The sequence below is a fragment of the Trichoderma breve genome, chromosome 5 (genome assembly GCF_028502605.1).
Source record: "Trichoderma breve strain T069 chromosome 5, whole genome shotgun sequence".
Lineage (NCBI taxonomy): Eukaryota > Fungi > Ascomycota > Sordariomycetes > Hypocreales > Hypocreaceae > Trichoderma > Trichoderma breve.
Window position 1 is genome coordinate 2,583,478 of NC_079236.1, and position 17,921 is coordinate 2,601,398.

Sequence of the window (17,921 nt, forward strand, 5' to 3'; positions counted from 1 at the left end):
GCATGAGATGCGGGATGCTGAATAGCAACTGGGCGTTCTGAATGGGCAGTCCCCCGCATGTGTCTGATCGCAGAGCCTCATTCATACCTAACCGCATATACCCCACGCATGCCTTGCGAACAAAACAATCTAGAATCCAATAGAGCTATGCCACGTAAATGACCTTTTGTCAAAAATCAAATATGCAGACATGTAGTATTGTCAGATCATTATGACGAGCTACAAACCAATAGCAATTGACATAAGTCTGGGACTATTGCAGTTGCATTTTAATTGGGTTGCATCTTGACAGCTGAAGCGGCACAATTTCAGCCGCAGTCAAGTTGAATTCACCAATAGCAGTGAAGCCCCTCCTGCAAGACGGCTCATAGCTTATTCAACTTGACAGGCCATATTTCGAAATGCCCAATATATCTGTGTGTAACCTGACGGGTGTATCTCTGTTGAACTCTATATAAACTGGCAAGTTTCCAGGAATAACCTGGTTGACTTTACATCTCTATCCTCATCAACTTACATATATCAGCTTGAACCACTTCAACCATGTCAGCCAATCCACCCCCCAACAGATCCTACAGCCGCGATTCATACACGATTGCATGGATCAGCGCGCTGCCCCATGAACAAACGGCAGCAATTGGCATGCTTGATAATCAGCATGCGCGGCCTCATGATTTCATTCAGCCTCCAAATGACAGCAATTCCTATTCCTGGGGCGACATTAACTCCTTTAACATAGTTATTGCTTCGCTTCCTGCTGGGGAATATGGAACTGCTTCCGCTGCTGGTACCGCCGTCACTACCTTATTGTCCTTCCCTCAAGTTCGATTTGGGCTCATGGTTGGTATCGGAGCCGGCGTCCCTAGACCAGGCAGAGACGTTCGTCTTGGTGATATTGTTGTGAGCCGTCCAGAGGGAACCAGCGGCGGCGTGGTTCAATATGACTTTGGCAAGGCCCTTCAGGGAGGAGAATTCCGACGTACCGGATTTCTAAATAGTCCTCCTAGGGTTCTTCGCAGTGCGGTCACTAACTTGCAAGCACGCCATGGTCTCCAAGAACCCCAAGTCCCCCAATACCTTGAACAAATGGTCAACAGGTTTCCCCGTCTTGGTCAACCAAACAATGGTGGTCCGAGTTATACCTTCCAGGGACTTATGAATGACAGACTCTTCAACGCTACATACCCCCACGAGGGGGGCGACGATTGTTCAAATTGTGATCCAACACAACTGCAAAGACGTGTCAAGAGGGACTCAACTAACCCTGTGATTCATTATGGAGTTATTGCATCGGGAAATATGCTCATCAGAGATCCAAAAGTACGCGCGGAAATGGTCCAACGGACAGGGGAAGACTGCATCTGTTTTGAGATGGAAGCAGCTGGATTAATGAACCAGTTCCCTTGCCTGGTTATCCGTGGCATATGCGATTATGCAGACTCGCATAAAAACGATCAATGGCAGCGGTATGCGGCAGCAACAGCGGCAGCCTATACCAAAGAACTCATTGGGCTTCTTCCGGCCCAAGCTGTTGCGGAGACGGATACGGCCGCTGGTGTTGTGAACCCCGGACAAAATCCCACTCCCACTCCCACTCCCGTCCCAACTATCAACCCCAGTCCTGGACAGACCACTCCTGCACAGACCCCTAATCCCGGTCAGACACCAAGCAACGGCGATATTCGGCAATTGCGTGATGATGTTGCAGGGTTGTCTAGGCAAATGAATACCGTCATCCAGATGCTCCAGTCCTCCCCGCCTGGTAATTCAGGTAGTGGATCCGGTGGTGCAGGCTCTTCTGGAGGAGCCTCTGGGGGAGCTTCTGGAGGAAATGCTCCTGGAGAAGTTACTTCTGGAGGACCGGGGGGCACGGTAAGTTTATGCATTCATTGATAGTGGCCGCTTGACTGATGTGTTATAATAGCATATTTCCGGAAATAGATGGTACGGTTTTGCTTTGGCAGAACAAGTGGAAGCGGCTCAAAGAAGAAATCCTGACAGGTTTAGAGACGACCTCGTCAAGGCCATTACGTTTATTGGCGATACCGTTTTTAACTGGAGAGCGGATCAGAACAGTCAGGTGGCTCAGTTTTTCTCGACTCATAGTATCCGGCTGCGTTTTTCTGCGGATGAGCCGGGGACTACGGATGATCCTCTTAAGGGGCTTCCAATAAGCTCTCCGAGGCGGCTTGAGTTTGTTTGTCGGAGCTACAGGTTTTTCGGTGGTATGAATGAGCATTTTTGCAGGGTGTTTACCCTTTGGCGTATTGCTGTTGAGTTTATGGGGATGGAGTAGCGAAGAGGTACAATTCCTCATCGGAGCATTTGTAGCATTACTACTGAGGAGAAGTATATACACAAATTGAATCGTCAAACAGATTGCCTGAAATGCATGAGCATTGCCAAGCTATTAAACAGATTGTTGTAAACAGCCCAATGCAGACTTACCGCCACCTTTCAATCTTGGGCGATGGCTTCTCCAACAGGGGGGCCGCGAGAACATGGAGCCAAAGTATTCATGTGTGCTACGCTCACATATAACCACCAACTGTCAACACACAGAATGGATGAGAAGCTCGATAGCACTGGCTCCAAAGTAGAAACTTTCTTCGTGCAAGGCGGTCGAATGAAATAAGACGAATAACAGGATGACAAGAAATGGGTGAGCCAGCTCTACAATATACTGCAGATCAGAAATAATGAAAACGCCTTAAAACGAACATATGTGCTTCCTAAAGTTATATCAACAGAATACTGATGAGAAATGAGCATTTAAAAGCTATTTCAAGGGGCAATTGGGGAAGAAATGTCGGCATATTCAAGAACAAGTCAGGAAATCATTTCCTCAAGCTACTGCGGCCAAGTCTAGCTTGAAATAAAGCTTCAAAAGTACTTAGGAGTAGATTTAAGGCGTAAAATTGTCTCGAAGTTTCTATATAAATCGAGGAGATGAACTTCCTCGACATTAAAAGCCTGAGCTAGCCTTGTCTCAGTCACTAAATCGGACTCTCAATCTATCATGGGGTTCGTCAAAAAGCTCCCGCAAATAAATCAAGTCATGGCAGCATAAATTTATTAGGACAGGAAAGTCTCCAGCCCCGAGGAGTTCCATAGAGCTCATAACACGACGAATCGCCTGGGGGAATGATTAAGGGACACCAGTCTCCGTGCTCAATCCAAATCAGAACTGATAGATGAAATTTTAGAACATTTCTTCTCCACTCAAAAACGTAGAATGGATTTTTGGCTTGGAAACTTACGGTCACACTCAAGAGAATAAGACTTGACGGATGCAAAATTAGAAGAGACCGTGTGGTACGTGATTAGGTCGGGAATAATCACCCCCTCCCTTCCCTCACTACACTGCGTATCCGTGAATGTATCAAATGAGCCGAGATTTTGGCTATAGATGCCAGTAGCACAAGCAATTGAAAGGAAGGCTGCGGCAGAAAAGGTGCGCATTTTGGCGGTTAATCTGTGTTTTATTCTTGACTGGTAAAGGTAAATAGTCAATAAGTTAGGTTGTCTGAATAGCTTATTCGTGGTAGCTTGAAACAAAATGTGCAGGAAGCTTCACCCTCTATTTATAGTTTTCAGCTTCCCATATACAACACCAATGGATAGAGTTGGTCTACCGGTAGTAGTAATATAAATATTTTCACAGTTACTGCTGATCATATTGTCCGACGTATGACGATGTTCTTAGACCTATGGGTAACCGTACTTACCATCTCAAGACAAGTTGTCACACGCATCTTAGAGTCACACAGTTCGTCGAGCAGTTTCCATTGGCTTTCGGTGGTATCTTAGTAAAGAATCCACGGCTAATAGCATAGATTGGATTAGAAGATGTTATATGAGTAACCAGATATGTAAAATGTAAGCCTACGTAATCCAGCTATCCGTCCTCTTGATCTAGGAGCAATAGAGAGTCTATGATGTGGATGAAGGAATTACATAACACGGTGGGTTTTGTTTGACGCTGTCGTCTTATTCTCGAAACAATACGTTCTCCGTATTAAGAGAACGGCCTTGGGCCATGCAAAGAATAGAAGGCATTGGACTCGTGCAAGCGGAGGTAAGAAAGGGCCAGACCGCAAAATAAATACGTGTATACAGTCAGTAATATAAGCACCTCACTAACTCGTAGAACACCTATTCAGCCAGCAACTAAACTTTATTATGTAAGTATATTAGCAGTAAACAGAAAAACGTAGATATAGTAGCAGTTACTAGAAAAACGTAGATATGGTAGCAGGTATTAGATAGATATAAATAAAATAGCATTTACTGGAGAAATATAGATATAATAGGGAAATGTAGATATAGCAGCAGTTATTACCTGGAAATATAAATTTAGCAGTTATTCCTTTTATAGGCGTGTAGTATAACTTGTGGGTGTTTGAAATCTTCCCAGTCTCGGTTTTTCTGTCCTCCGCTTGTCGCAAAATAGTTGAATGGAGCTTCTAATTTTTCCTTTACTGGTCGTATGTGATGGGGTATTCAGCATATCCGCTCTATAATAATAAGACCTAGGGAAACATCAATGGAAGTAACGAAATAAAAGCAATAAGAAACCCCCGACCTTTTCGCCTAGATAGGATTATGGCTATCCACAGCCAGGGTCGTAAATAGTATAACAGCTTCAAAATAGAAACGGCAACTGATGTTCGCTAGTGGAAGCTAGAAGAATCTAGGAGTAGTCAACTCACTTGGGACGCTTCTGCTTCATCCACATAGCTCGCCTCAATGATAAAACAGATTGTTACCAACATGCCTTCTGGCATAGCGAGATTATAAAACCAACTTGGACGAACATTTCACTTGAACACAGGCTTTCTTCAAAAGAATAGAATGGATGGGAAACAAAGTCATAGCATAGATCAAGGTTCTCTACTCTGTAACATCTGGGAGGAGTTTTGTTTCAGCCATGGAAGTCAGCGAGAGTCAGTAAAAAATATAGTATCATTATCATGGGTCGGGCTTATATCGTATTAGCGAAGTCCCATCTCACATGCATATGCATGCGTGGAGATTTACTGTCCGTGGACCAATCAAGGCCCCTAATACTCCGTGCCGCATTTTGAACTCCTCAACAGTTCACTCTCGCTGAATTGTATCATTCGCCTGCTTGTCTTCCTTTACTGCTGAAACTACTGCATTTATTGTGCTCTTCGTGAATTTGTTAAGGCCATGGGATTGTCAAAAATTTTCAGGAGTCGCAGTCGTCGTCGGAATGATGATACTCTCAGTTCCGCAAGCGACGCCCAGCCAGAGCAGACAACACTGCTGCCTAGCAAAACAGAGTCTCTAGACGCCGGCACTCTCTCTGACCCATCACTTATCATCCATCAACAGACTTTGCGCCCAAAGACAACTTCATCCACAGGACCACAGATCACTGTGACATCTGCCGAAGGCCCTGCTGGAATTCTTCCCAGCCGACAAATACTCCCATCAGACGCGTCCTCTACCCCCACGATTCTATCCCCCGCATCCTCTGGGCTGTCGGTTACGAGACCATCGTTATGGGATCGCGCTTACGATTCTCTCCGAAAAGCGGATGAGCGGTTGGTAGATCGATATGAGCAGCTACTCTCGAAAGAACTGAACTATAGTAATAGTACGTCTATTCAACAGCCGTGTTTGGTTCATATCAGCTTACATGTGCAACATGTGCCGGAAATGGTATATCGCAGAATACGTCAATTCTGGATGAGGATCTGAATAACACAACGAGTATGATCTCTACCGACTCCAATGAACGCCAGAAACAATTGGAGGATATTACGAAACGCGGATTGCAACGCGCAGACGAAAAGCAGACAAGGTATATGCTGTTCGGTCGCCAATTCATTCTCAAGGACCAAGTCGCGGAAGCTGCAAAATTCGTCCAAAATATCAAGACCCTTATTGATGAGTCTGTGAAAGCATCACCTGAGGCGTCCCTTGCATGGGCTGGCGTCTGTATCCTCCTACCCGTCCTGACAAGCTCAAGTGCTGCAGAAGAGGCGAGTCGAGATGGTTTTATATACGTTACTTCTCGTATACGTTACTACATGGAATTCGAACATCTCCTATGGCCAGACTCTTTACATGCCTCAAATATGAAAGATAATTTCGAGACTCAAATTATTGATCTTTACCAGCACATACTCGAATTCCAGATCAAGAATGTTTTGCGCTTCTATCGAAACTGGCTTGCCAACGTGGGGCGTGATATCTCTGGGTCTGATGACTGGAAAGAAATGCTTACGGTAATTAAAGATTTAGAACTCACTATGATAAGGGACTGGAGCAACTTAAATACTGTGGCATCACGGAAAGCCCTAGAAGCTATTGATGAAGCTACGCAACAGAGTTGTACCGATATACAATCGCTTTTGTCAATCGCGAGACAACACATTCAAGTCTCTACAGAGCATCTCGACATTTCATCTAAGCATCTCAAGATACACGAGCGCACAAAGTATGTTAAAGAGTTAATAATACTCAATATGTACTAACCACAAATCAGTCAATTACTCGAAGACCACCCAATAGATCTTCCTACCGTCAGCCAAGCACGATATGACAGTGCTGATGTTCAAGATAGCCCAAAATGCGAAAGTGGTACTAGAGTAAATATCCAAGAAACAATCATTCAATGGGCAAACAAGGATTCTGCCGAAACTCTGTTCTGGCTCTCAGGCCCTGCAGGTACTGGTAAATCTACGATTGCGCGAACCATTGCAGACGTCCTGAATAGTGAAGATCGACTGGTTGCTGGATATTTCTTCAAAAGGGGACAGCAAGGCCGCAACGGCACCGCTCGCTTATTTTCCACTATTGCAATGCAGATGATCGAAAAGATACCTTCTATGAGAGAATACCTCCGAAGATCTCTCTCTGGCTTGGACAAGGACGCAATAGAGGGGATGGCCCTTGAATTTCAGTTCAAAAAGCTAATTCTAAGCCCTCTCGCAGACCTTCCTCCTGATAACATGCCCCGCCTAGCTAGCGTTATCATCCTCGATGCCTTAGATGAGTGCGAGAATGAAGATCACTTATCGAGGATTATCACGCTATTTCTCCAGCTTCAGACCTTGCGTACAATACGCTTGCGCGTGCTGCTCACAAGCAGATCATCTCCTGAGATCCGAGATGCCTTCATGGACCTTCAGAAGGACAGGGACTTTTGCAACATTGAGCTCCTCGATGGGAGATTCTCCGCTGAAACTAAGTCAGACATCCAAACCTTCTTGGAGAATAATTTCGCAGACATCAGAAAGAAACGCAGAGTTCAGCAAAACCCTTGGCCCACGCAAGAAGAACTAGACCGCCTAGTGGAATTAGCTACGACTCCTGAACCCTTGTTCATTTATGCCGCCACTCTCTGTCGATTTGTTCATGGTGAACGGCGCCCCAAGAATCCGAAAGAGCAGTTACGGATATGGCTCAAACAGTGTGATGATCGTCAGTCGCAGCTTCATCAGATTTACGAACCCATTCTTAATCAGGTCTTTTCTGGTCTAGAGCCAGCAGAATTTGACAGCCGGTTGGAATTCCTTGGGTCTCTTGTCCTTCTAGTGGATCCGATGCCGGCTGCATCACTCGCTGCTCTTCTCCAGATGGATATAGATGACGTTGTCTGGTGGCTCCCGGAGTTACACGCAGTGTTGAATATCCCTGCTGAGGACCATATTCCCGTGCGGCTACTACATAAATCGTTCAGCGACTTCATTCTCAGCACGGAACGGCCTGGAAATAGCATATATTCTATAGACACTGCAAGCACTCACACCACGCTAGCCACAAAGTGTCTTGGTCATATGAATGCAACGCTTAAACGGGATATTTGCAATATTAAACAGCTAGGCAAGCGCAGAAAGGACATTGATCAGCATATCGTGGATAGACATATCACTCCCGACCTTAAGTATGCCTGCCTTTATTGGATATATCACCTACAACACGGTGAACAGCGAATGAATAGTGAAATACCCACGTTAATATATAAACACTTGCTTCACTGGGCAGAAGTCCTTGCAATCCTGGGAAGGTTATCCGACGCAGCCATGGCCATTAGGAGGCTTCTAGAGATATTTCAGGTAAGCGGGCCTCTTAGTGTATCATTGCCGAGCTAACTCTCGCAGCGTTTGCCCGATGTACCTGCAGAGCTTGTTCTTTTCACAACAGATGCAAGCAGATTCATCTCTAGTTTCGGGTCAATCATCGATCGAGCACCTCTACAAATCTATGCTGCCTCCTTGATGTTTTCTCCGACATCGAGTAAGGTGCGGCAAAACTTCTGGAATGAATGCCTCGTGGATATTGACAGTATCCAAGGGGTGAAGTCTGATTGGGATGTACAATGGCAGACTCTCGAAGGCCATAGCGAAGACGTCACAGCATTTGCTTTCTCGCCTGACAGCCAGACCTGGGCAGCCGCATCAGAAGACGGCATGATCCGGCTCTGGGACGTAGCAACGGGAACACACAGACAGACTCTTATAGGTCACAGCAAAAGAGTCACAGAAATATTCTTTTCGCCCGATGGCAGGTTAATAACTACGGCGTCAAACGATCATACAATCCGGCTCTGGGATGCAACAACTGGCTCTCTCCAACAAACACTTGTGGGCGAAGGCAGTCTTTTTACAGAAGTCAAGATGGAAGACGATGAACTACCTCGGATCGATGCAGTTGTCTTTTCGCCTGATGGGCATCTAGCAGCGTCAATATTAACAAATAATACAATCCGGATCTGGGATACCAGAACTGGCGCCTATCAGCAAACACTTAAAGACTATAATGGCCTAGTTACAGCAGTCAAATTTTCATCTAACAACCGACTCATTGCATTATTGTTAAATGACGATTCAGTCCAACTCTGGGATATTGAAGGTATATGTCTGCAAACAATTAAATATAATATCCATTCGAGCAATGCTGTTGTTTTTTCCCCTAATAGCCAGTTAATAACATCGTCAGTAGACGATGGTACATTCTACCTCTGGGAGGTAGTAACGGGCAGTTATGACAAGGTGCTTAAAGACCACGATGCTTGGGCTAGCACGGCTTCTTTCTCACCAAACGGCGAGCTAGTAGCATATGTAACAGACGGTGGCACTGTCCGGCTCTGGAATGTCACAAAGGGCACACATCAACAAGAATTAAAGCTCCCTCAAGAAATGACAACGCACGTTGTCTTCTCGCCCAACGGTCAGCTAGTTGCGGCGACAGGCCATGATATAATCTGTGTCTGGGACACAGTAACAGGAGTATGCCATCAGACTCTGAAGGGGCATAGTGCCACTATCACTGGTATCATTTTCTCGCCTAACAATCTTCTAATGGCATCCATATCTCATGATGAAACAGTCCGACTTTGGGATATAACAAGGAGTACCCGCCAGCAGGCACTTGAGGGCCACAAAGACTGGATTACAGCTGTTAGCATCTCACCGAATGCCCAAATAATAGCGTCAGCATCTGTCGATGGTACATTACAGCTCTGGGATGCAACAACTGGGGCATTTCGACAGACATTAGATGGCCATGGCGATATAGTTAGTGAGGTTATCTTTTCGTATGATAGCCGGCAGCTGGTCTCACTATCTATAGATCAGATTCGAATATGGGATGCAGTAACAGGTGTGCATCAACATGCGCTTCAGGGCCATAGTGAGTCAATGTGGACAATGGTTGTCTCACCTCATGACAAGCTAGCTACGCGGGGGTTTGGCGATGATAATACAATCCAGCTCTGGGATATAGTAACGGGTACTCACCAGCTGGCACTTGAGGGCCATAGCAAGCCAATTACGGAAGCCGTCTTCTCACCTGATGGCCGGCTGCTGGCGTCAGCATCAAATGATGAAACAGTTCGAGTCTGGGATACATTGACTGGCACGCACCAACAACTCCTTAAAAGCAACGGCACTTTTGTGCTAAGTATTGCTTTCTCGCCTAAAAGCCAACTAGCTGCCTTGGGATTTCGTAATAGCACAGTTCAGCTTTGGGACCTAGCGACAGGCACACATCAGCAGACTTTTGAGGGCTACACTGAGTCCATTATAGCGATTGCCTTCTCCCCTGATGGTCAAGTAATAGCCTCGGCATTGGATGATGGAACAGTCTGTTTCTGTGATACAACAACGGGCAAAATTCGGCAAACCCTTAAGACTGGTGAAGTTCGCAGCTTGCGATACGACCCAGCTTCTAAAATGCGCTTGTATACAGATGTCGGAACCTTGGTCATGAATCGAACTTCTATGGAAGAGATAGCAGATATTCAGGGGTTAACACCAAATCTGGTCTTTAATGGTCTTAGTTTCAGTCCAGATAAGGAATGGATAAGGATCGGCTTCGAGGATCATGTATGGCTTCCTTCAGATTATCGGCAATCGGCATTTGGAATCAACACATCGATCATTAGAGGTTGGATGGTTTTTATTGGTTGTCAATCGAGAGAAATTCTACGATTAAGAATTAGGCAACCTGAACAAGCGCCAACTTGTTGACTAATTCTTTCATAGAGACTAGCTAGAAAGACGTCCTCTATGCAGCCTCGCTCCAAACATCTGAGAAGAGCACATATACACCTTATGTCGTAAATAGCAAAACTTGAGACTGAATAAAGAATTGCTTTAATTTTTGATCAAGGATATTTAGTAGAAGACTTTACATCGGTTCTTGTGCAGACCTGAGATTAGGTTCTCTTAATGTTTGGCTTAGATAGTAATCGTGTGTATAAAACAGCGTGTCTGCATATGTTTAAAAGGAAGACAGTGACATCTAAACTCAAGAAAACTCCTTGACGGGACCCCGAATTCTCCACTGCCAATGGTCGGATGTGCCTGATATCGCGATGTGACCAATCCATGATGCTTCCGTGAGATCATGTCAAATATGATACAAGCTCTTCACCTTATTCTCTCCCTGCTTGAACCTGTTACCTAGCAGTAACCACTAAACATTGCGTGTTAATGTTGTACACAGTTCTTGTTGCCGTGGTTCCCAGTAACTTGGAATGCAATTGATGTGCTTCCACATGTTCCATATGACGTTGCCAGCTTACATGCATAATCTAATTGGCCAATTCTTCCCAAGTCTTCCTGCATCGACGCCTCATTGTGGAGATATCTACCTATAAATGGACCATCTACTCCAAAGGAGGTTGTCACTGATAGAAGCCACGAACTATTTTTTTTCCTGCCGCGTGACGCTGTACAATAAAAAGTGTCCAGCACATCACCGAAGAGCTGCATGATGCGCTGCCATTTCCGGCCATCCGAGCCGCTATCGGCTATCACCCAACAATTCGATTTGACAGCATAATGAGGCTGATAGATTAATGCTGTTATTCCTCTTGGTCCACGTATTCGCTCCAAGAGGCTGCATGCGTGGTGCGCTCTGATATGTCGTCCAGACATTGGGTAGCCAGGCATAATATTGGCATAATATTGGCATTTGGGATAATGGCAGCTGGAAGTTTGTTGTTCAACCCGTAAATAATGTAGCGCCAAAAACGGTGCCAACGTGGTGATGTTGTCAAACCTGGATTTGCGTCTGAATGGCGCCTAGTTTGTGTGTTTCTGAGGGGGGATGGTGTCGGGTGCTGGATCTAGTAGTGGGATAATGAGTGTGCGGCTCTGTTGGCTGCCGATAGCTTCATGTAAACATGTAAATATCCGCATCTTCTCTCTCAGGCCCTTGAGCCGTCTTTTCTAGGAATACTTATAGAGTAAGAGTTGTCCTCTATTCGGAACTCGATTTTACTTTGAGTCAGAATTATATGTCATCATTTAAAACAATCCCCATCGCCATTGAGCGCAGACATCCGTCATTATGGAGGACTTCCGTCTACGACACACTCACAATGATTACACTATCGGATGGGTTTGTGCGTTACCAAACGAACAGACCGCTGCGATTCTCATGCTTGATGACAGGCATGAGGACCTCCCCAACCCAACAGGTGACCACAATACATATATGCTCGGAAGCATTGGTAAACACAATGTTGTTATTGCTGGTCTGCCCTTAGGTAGGGTTGGCAATAACACTGCGGCAACAGTTGCAACTAGAATGGTGTCCAGCTTTCCAAATATCCGAGTCGGGTTAATGGTAGGGGTAGGCGGAGGTATCCCTCACAAAACTCGGCTTGGAGATGTGGTTATTAGCTGCCCTAATGGTACGGAGCCTGGCGTTGTCCAGTGGGACATGGGCAAGACAGAGGCCGGCCAGTTCGTACGAACGGGATCTCTGGCTCCTCCGCCAACAGCTTTACTTACAGCATTGACAAGATTTAAAGCTGATCACATCACAACACGAAAAAACATGCTCAAGTATTTAAAGAAGCTGGAAAAAGATCCCGATGTACCTGAAAGCTACAAAAAATCGGACTCTCTCCAAGACCTCCTGTTTCATCCAAGCTACGGCCATGTAGAAGCAGATGAGTCTTGTCTGAGTGATGAAGATGAGGACGATTGTCGCCGGTGCGATAAGAGCAAGTTGGTTCGGAGAAGCAAAAGAGAGAGCGGCTTGATACACTGCGGCTTGATTGCATCAGGCAACCAAGTTATCAAAGACGCTAATCTCCGAGACTCGCTGTCCAAGCAATTTAAGAACGAAATCCTTTGTATCGAGATGGAAGCAGCAGGACTGATGAATGACTTCCCTTGCGTTGTTATTCGAGGGATTGCTGATTATTCAGACTCGCATAAGAACGAGAAATGGCAAGACTACGCCGCTGCAACGGCTGCAGCATGTGCAAAGGCATTACTCATGGTGGTGGCTACGAGCGAGGTGGATAAGCTTCAGCGAGTACAACGTAAGTTTACTCTTTATTACAATAAGGCAGTTCTCAGCTAATAATCTCTAACAAGTCACAATCTCGCCTACACTTATACAAAGTGCGATGCACTATTGGCCGTTTTGGAAAAATGAGAAGAAGGATACCGCCGATCCAAGAGGTATGTGCAGCGATCTACTTATGCCCCCATTTCATAGATCTTTAACTAACATGCATAGTAGTGACAGCTTTTGAAGATTCCAATCTTGAAACTGATCCTCGGCGCCCGCCGCTTGAAATGGCCCAACTAGATGACACAAGCCGTAATGCGAAGTCGGGGGAAACAACTCCCGAAGAAGAGAAACCCCCAAAAATGGTTGCCATTGAAGCGCCAAAACGAGCAAGCTCTTATGATACTTCTCCGACGCATCAAACGCTTGAATCGTGGTTACAAGGAGCCCCGCCGTTTCTAGCAGCGAAGTTTCGACAGGGGAGTATCGATGATGCAATGAGAGACATCCGCATGGGCCTCGGCCAATCGCCGGTTCCCCGAGAAGATGAAAATCGAACTGAGATGTTATCACCTGAGCGAACATATAGTATGCCCTCCCAAGCCTCCATGCCGTTTCCAGAAGAGTCCAAGGGCATTACGTCCGAAAGGAATGACAAACCCGGTAACATAAGACGCCATTCAAACCCTGTTCCATCTGCCAAAACTCCCTCGGATTGCTCGCCAGAGCTTAGAGTCCGTGGGCATGAGCAGAGCCAAACGAACAATGATGACAATGCTCGATCAAAGCCCCAAAGCCCATCGAGATCGATTAAATATCGTTTTGGAACTCCATCGCCTGTCCGGAGAGAGCAAGAAAGACTTGTTTCCGAGCAGAATCACGGGCAATTTAACAATGCGCCAGCCTCTTCAGGCTTGTACATATCAACGAAACGCCCAAACAGCGGATACGACGCCAATGGAAGGGCTATAGAGTACCCGTTGTCGCCTCCTCAATCACCGCAGTCTACAAACCTAAGTAGCTACATGAGAAGAGACAGCGGGTCGCTAAATGATGACGAGGAAATCCCATCAGGATATGATTCATTTAGTGAAAACAATGACATCCTTCGGGAAAATCTCCCTTTCGTCGAAGAGCCAGACCAGATCAACTCTAACGAAGGACAAGGCGGCGCTCCTCTCAGCCAAAGCCTTCAGCGTTCTTCTATTGCTGCTGAGAAAACACCAGCACATGGTTCACGTACCGGGAGTAACGATATAGCCCCAAGATACAGGAGCACATACTCTCGCCATCCAGGGGCAAGCGTAGCCAGCCCCGGCGAATTACGGCGCAGTGCCACTCCTATTCCAAGTCCACCGCCTCCTTATTTGGACAGGAAGAACTCAACATCACGTCAACCCATTAGAAATAGCCATCGTGGCCCAGGATACAGCCGACCTCCAGGACCAAATACGCCCAACCCCAGTGACAGACAACGCAGCGCCACTCCTACTCCCTCTCAAAGCAGACGGCCTCCTCTCATGACTATGGACAACAACAGCGTACCAGCATTGGGGACTAAGACTTCCCAGACTCGCTCCCAGATCAAATCGAAGACGCCAAATAAAGTTCAGTCAAATGCCACTCCTTCCAGATTACCACGACTGCGTCCAGCGGCATGATTCCCTATCTCCAGATACAACCACACTCATTTTTGCATTAGCCCAAAGGCAGGATTATTCACGAAAATATATTAACACTCAACACTATACTATCATTAGTTATACTTTTCCTTTCCTTTCATTTGTATTACACAATCTTTACCTAATGTCATGCAATAGACAAAAGCTTTCCTTTGTTACATTTTCATTAGACCTCTCAATTGAATGATAGATACATTTTTTTTTTAATAAATAAACCGTATATTCAGCAGCAGCACGCAGTCAATGCTTACAAGAGATACTTGCCTGGCCTACACCTTTGTATCGATAATTTGGCGCCGCCAGTGAGGATGCGTTGAACTATATAAATAAATGCCAGTCAAAATGTTAAGAGAAAAAATGACCTTAGACACAAGGAGGCATACTTCAATAAGTGGGCAGGTATCGTTGCCACAGATGCAAAGTAGCTACATGTACTTTTGGAGAAACGGTACTTGCACCAAAGTCAGATTTTGTTAATACCACGCACGCCTATCACTTAAAGTTTCATAGTGTAAACCGGCAGTGTTTTTTGCAACCTGCATGCCACTGTTGGAGTCGATCTCGAGATTGACTGAAGCACACAGCTCTTCAACTACTAGAGCAAAGGATGTATTCGTGAATGTTTCAACGTCAGCATCACTACTATCTCCACTTCCCAGGCTCGAGACTTTGGCCATGAAAGCCTCTATAGATGAACAAACGAGTCAATTTTTGCTTGACTGTCAAAATGTAATGATGCGAGTCTAAATTTGGAGACTCGGAATTAGTAAAATGAAGGTCATCAAAGTCAAAATAAGAGCTGGACGGGATCTCGAATTTTCCACTGCTTACCTATAGTCGAATATACTTGGTGATGTCAACAATGAGAAGTACATATATATGATACCTAACTAGAAATAAATCAACACGAGCCGCTAATACGCTCTAAACAGCTATTACCTATGCCTAAGTATATATAATATCTTCCACGATTGTTTAGACACGTTATATTTGATCCCGAAAGTATATTTCTATGGTCATGATATCCAGCAAAATGCTGGGTTATGCTACAAGCGGATCTATTTTCTACGGGTCACTGTACTGGCATTATGCGACCGTACCAATTTATAAATAAAAAGGCAAGAGAAGGAAGGGGAAGTGAAGGAGGCAGAGAAGAAGCGGCTGAAGAAGAGAAAATATAAAGAAACAAAAGAGGAGAAAAATGGGAAATTAAGATGCAAAGATTTGAAAGACGAAATGGGTTCATGTATTACAATTGCTTAATGCTGAATCTTGATCCTTGCACTAGTTGATGCAATATAGAGCTTCGTTCAAGTAATATTACCATAACATGTAATATTACCATAAGAGAGAGCTATTAGATGTTGAAAGAAATTTATTGATTTGGCTATTAGCTAATCCACTCAGGGACATCGTATACCATCAGAAGTATGCTTCTCCTAGCCCATTCATTCTTCCAACCATAAAATGTTTGATGCAAAATTCGAACTCTTTCGCAAACCCTCCTTCACACTGTGGAATATTTCAAGCGACGCATGCCATTAGCTGTTCTCGATAGAAGCGTCCCACACCCACCAAAAAGGCTACTCTAAACGATGGACACGTCTAACTCTATATTAACATTTCAAATCTAGTTCACAGAATATGGCTTCATACCTTAAGTGGCGTTTGAGATCATAGCTTCTCCTAAATTTCTTGGGACAGCAGTGACAAGCATGCTTTTTGGGAGAGTGACAACTACCGGTAAAATATTAGTATTTGGGGGTCAATTCATGCAATACAAGCGAATACCTTAAGTGGCGCGTGAGTAAATCGCTCCTTTTAAATGTCTCAGAACAAATCTTGCAAACGTAAGGCCTTTCGGAAGAGTGAGCGGTCCTGGTAACATATTAGTAACTAGGTAGTACTTCAAAGTAACTCTCAGAAGAAAATTGAATACCGTAAATGACGTTTAAAAGAACGTTTTGCTCCGAAACCAGCTGGGCAAATATGGCATTGTATAGGCTTAGCGGTACTATTATCGATATATGAGCCTTGAAGACCTTGATCAATTTGAAAGCGGGTGACCTACTCTAACATCCGGTTGACTGCACCACCCAATATAGGCGTCACTTCAAAACTAGACGAGAGTACCACACTTTCAGACGCAGCGGGATATTCTTCGTCTTTAATAACGTCATTAAACTGAAGAATATCACTGATCTTTAGGCATCTCGGACTATCTAAGTAGTCATTATCGCGCACATCTACCGATAGATCATTCCCAGTGGACTCTTCCAACTTATTGGGCGTGGAAGCGATTACACCCTCAGCATCTAGACTAGCAATAAAATCATCCCATATAACAGAGAATTGACTCGGACTTTCACAATTTGTAATGGTAAGCTAAATTCTTCTAAAAAAAAAAAAAAAACATTGTGTGGACAAAGGGTATCTCCTCAGAGAATTGCGTCGACCTTAAAAAGCGGGTAGCCGCCGAGCAAGGAGGAGATCATCGCCTTATTCTAAGGCGAGAGCTATATAGTTGAGCCTGTCATCATACAGACACGCTCGCTGACCTACCTGATTGCCCCTCTTGTTTTCTGCTCTTCTTACCTGTATAAAAGCGCGTTATTTCTCCAGCTCATTCGTACTCCGTACGACAGTCGCCTGCGACTGGACGCAATTCTTTGGTGCTTATAGTTCTTGTGGGCTGCGAGGTTGCTCACAGCCCGGGGCAATTAGCTCGAGACTCTTGAATACTAGCGATTCTCGGCTATCTCCTTTAATGTTATTTTCTAACAGATGGTAGCGCATAGATTTATTTGACGTTATTCGGTACACCATATTCCTTGGAGATTACCATGAAGCAAGTGCAGGCTTTATGTAAACTTACGATATATTCTGTTCGCTGTCATCATATGATGGATCAAGAATACTCATAAAATCCATGGTTGACTCTTCATTGGAAGAAACCGCGGGTGGATTGTCCAATGGGCTGTTGAACTCCAACTCTCCATCATCAGCAGAGTGTAGGCTGTGCTGTGGCTGCAAGGAAGCCATTCCAAAAATTATTCTCGATGAAACAATACGGAAGGAAAAGTCAGCAATGATAGGGTTTTCTGTGAAATCTCGTGAATGAAGAGAGAGAGAGAGCGTGATGTAGGAGTTGTGAGTCGGAGGATTCTTGGGGGGCTTTATACGCAGAATTCGGCCACCCTCCTCCACTCTTGGGACACAAAAACTGCGCCAGCGCCAGCACCACCTCATCCTCATCCTCATCTTCCTCCTCCATTTGGTCGTCATCACTTCCCCGCCAGGTAGCAGCTATTGGCCAAATAAAGCACCGATTCGCATAGATGTCCAATCATGCCGCTTTAATGATTCAACGCTTCCAGAGGCCTCCTTCAGCCTTTGGACCACCACCGCAAAAATCACCACCGCAAAAATCACCACCGCAAAAATCACCAC

At 45.1% G+C, this 17,921-nt stretch overlaps 3 protein-coding genes across 3 annotated transcripts; all 3 read left to right on the top strand.

Moving 5' to 3' along the window:
* Positions 1-543: 543 nt before the first annotated feature.
* T069G_08445 (phosphorylase superfamily domain-containing protein) lies at positions 544-2,296 on the top strand (the record flags this gene model as incomplete). The annotated part of the gene is made up of 2 exons (XM_056175655.1): positions 544-1,872; positions 1,925-2,296. 2 exons carry the CDS (start codon positions 544-546, stop codon positions 2,294-2,296), a joined length of 1,701 nt encoding a protein of 566 aa, XP_056026604.1.
* A 3,445-nt stretch (positions 2,297-5,741) lies between these two features.
* T069G_08446 (WD domain, g-beta repeat domain-containing protein) lies at positions 5,742-10,569 on the top strand (the record flags this gene model as incomplete). Its single annotated transcript, XM_056175656.1, has 6 exons — positions 5,742-6,469; positions 6,518-8,090; positions 8,136-8,271; positions 8,329-8,886; positions 8,977-10,361; positions 10,528-10,569. The coding sequence occupies 6 exons, from the start codon at positions 5,742-5,744 to the stop codon at positions 10,567-10,569; spliced, it is 4,422 nt and encodes a 1,473-aa protein (XP_056026605.1).
* Positions 10,570-11,832: 1,263 nt separating this feature from the next.
* Positions 11,833-14,450, top strand: T069G_08447 (phosphorylase superfamily domain-containing protein; the record flags this gene model as incomplete). Its single annotated transcript, XM_056175657.1, has 4 exons — positions 11,833-12,226; positions 12,281-12,817; positions 12,873-12,959; positions 13,018-14,450. The coding sequence occupies 4 exons, from the start codon at positions 11,833-11,835 to the stop codon at positions 14,448-14,450; spliced, it is 2,451 nt and encodes an 816-aa protein (XP_056026606.1).
* Between the last annotated feature and the right edge of the window lie 3,471 nt (positions 14,451-17,921).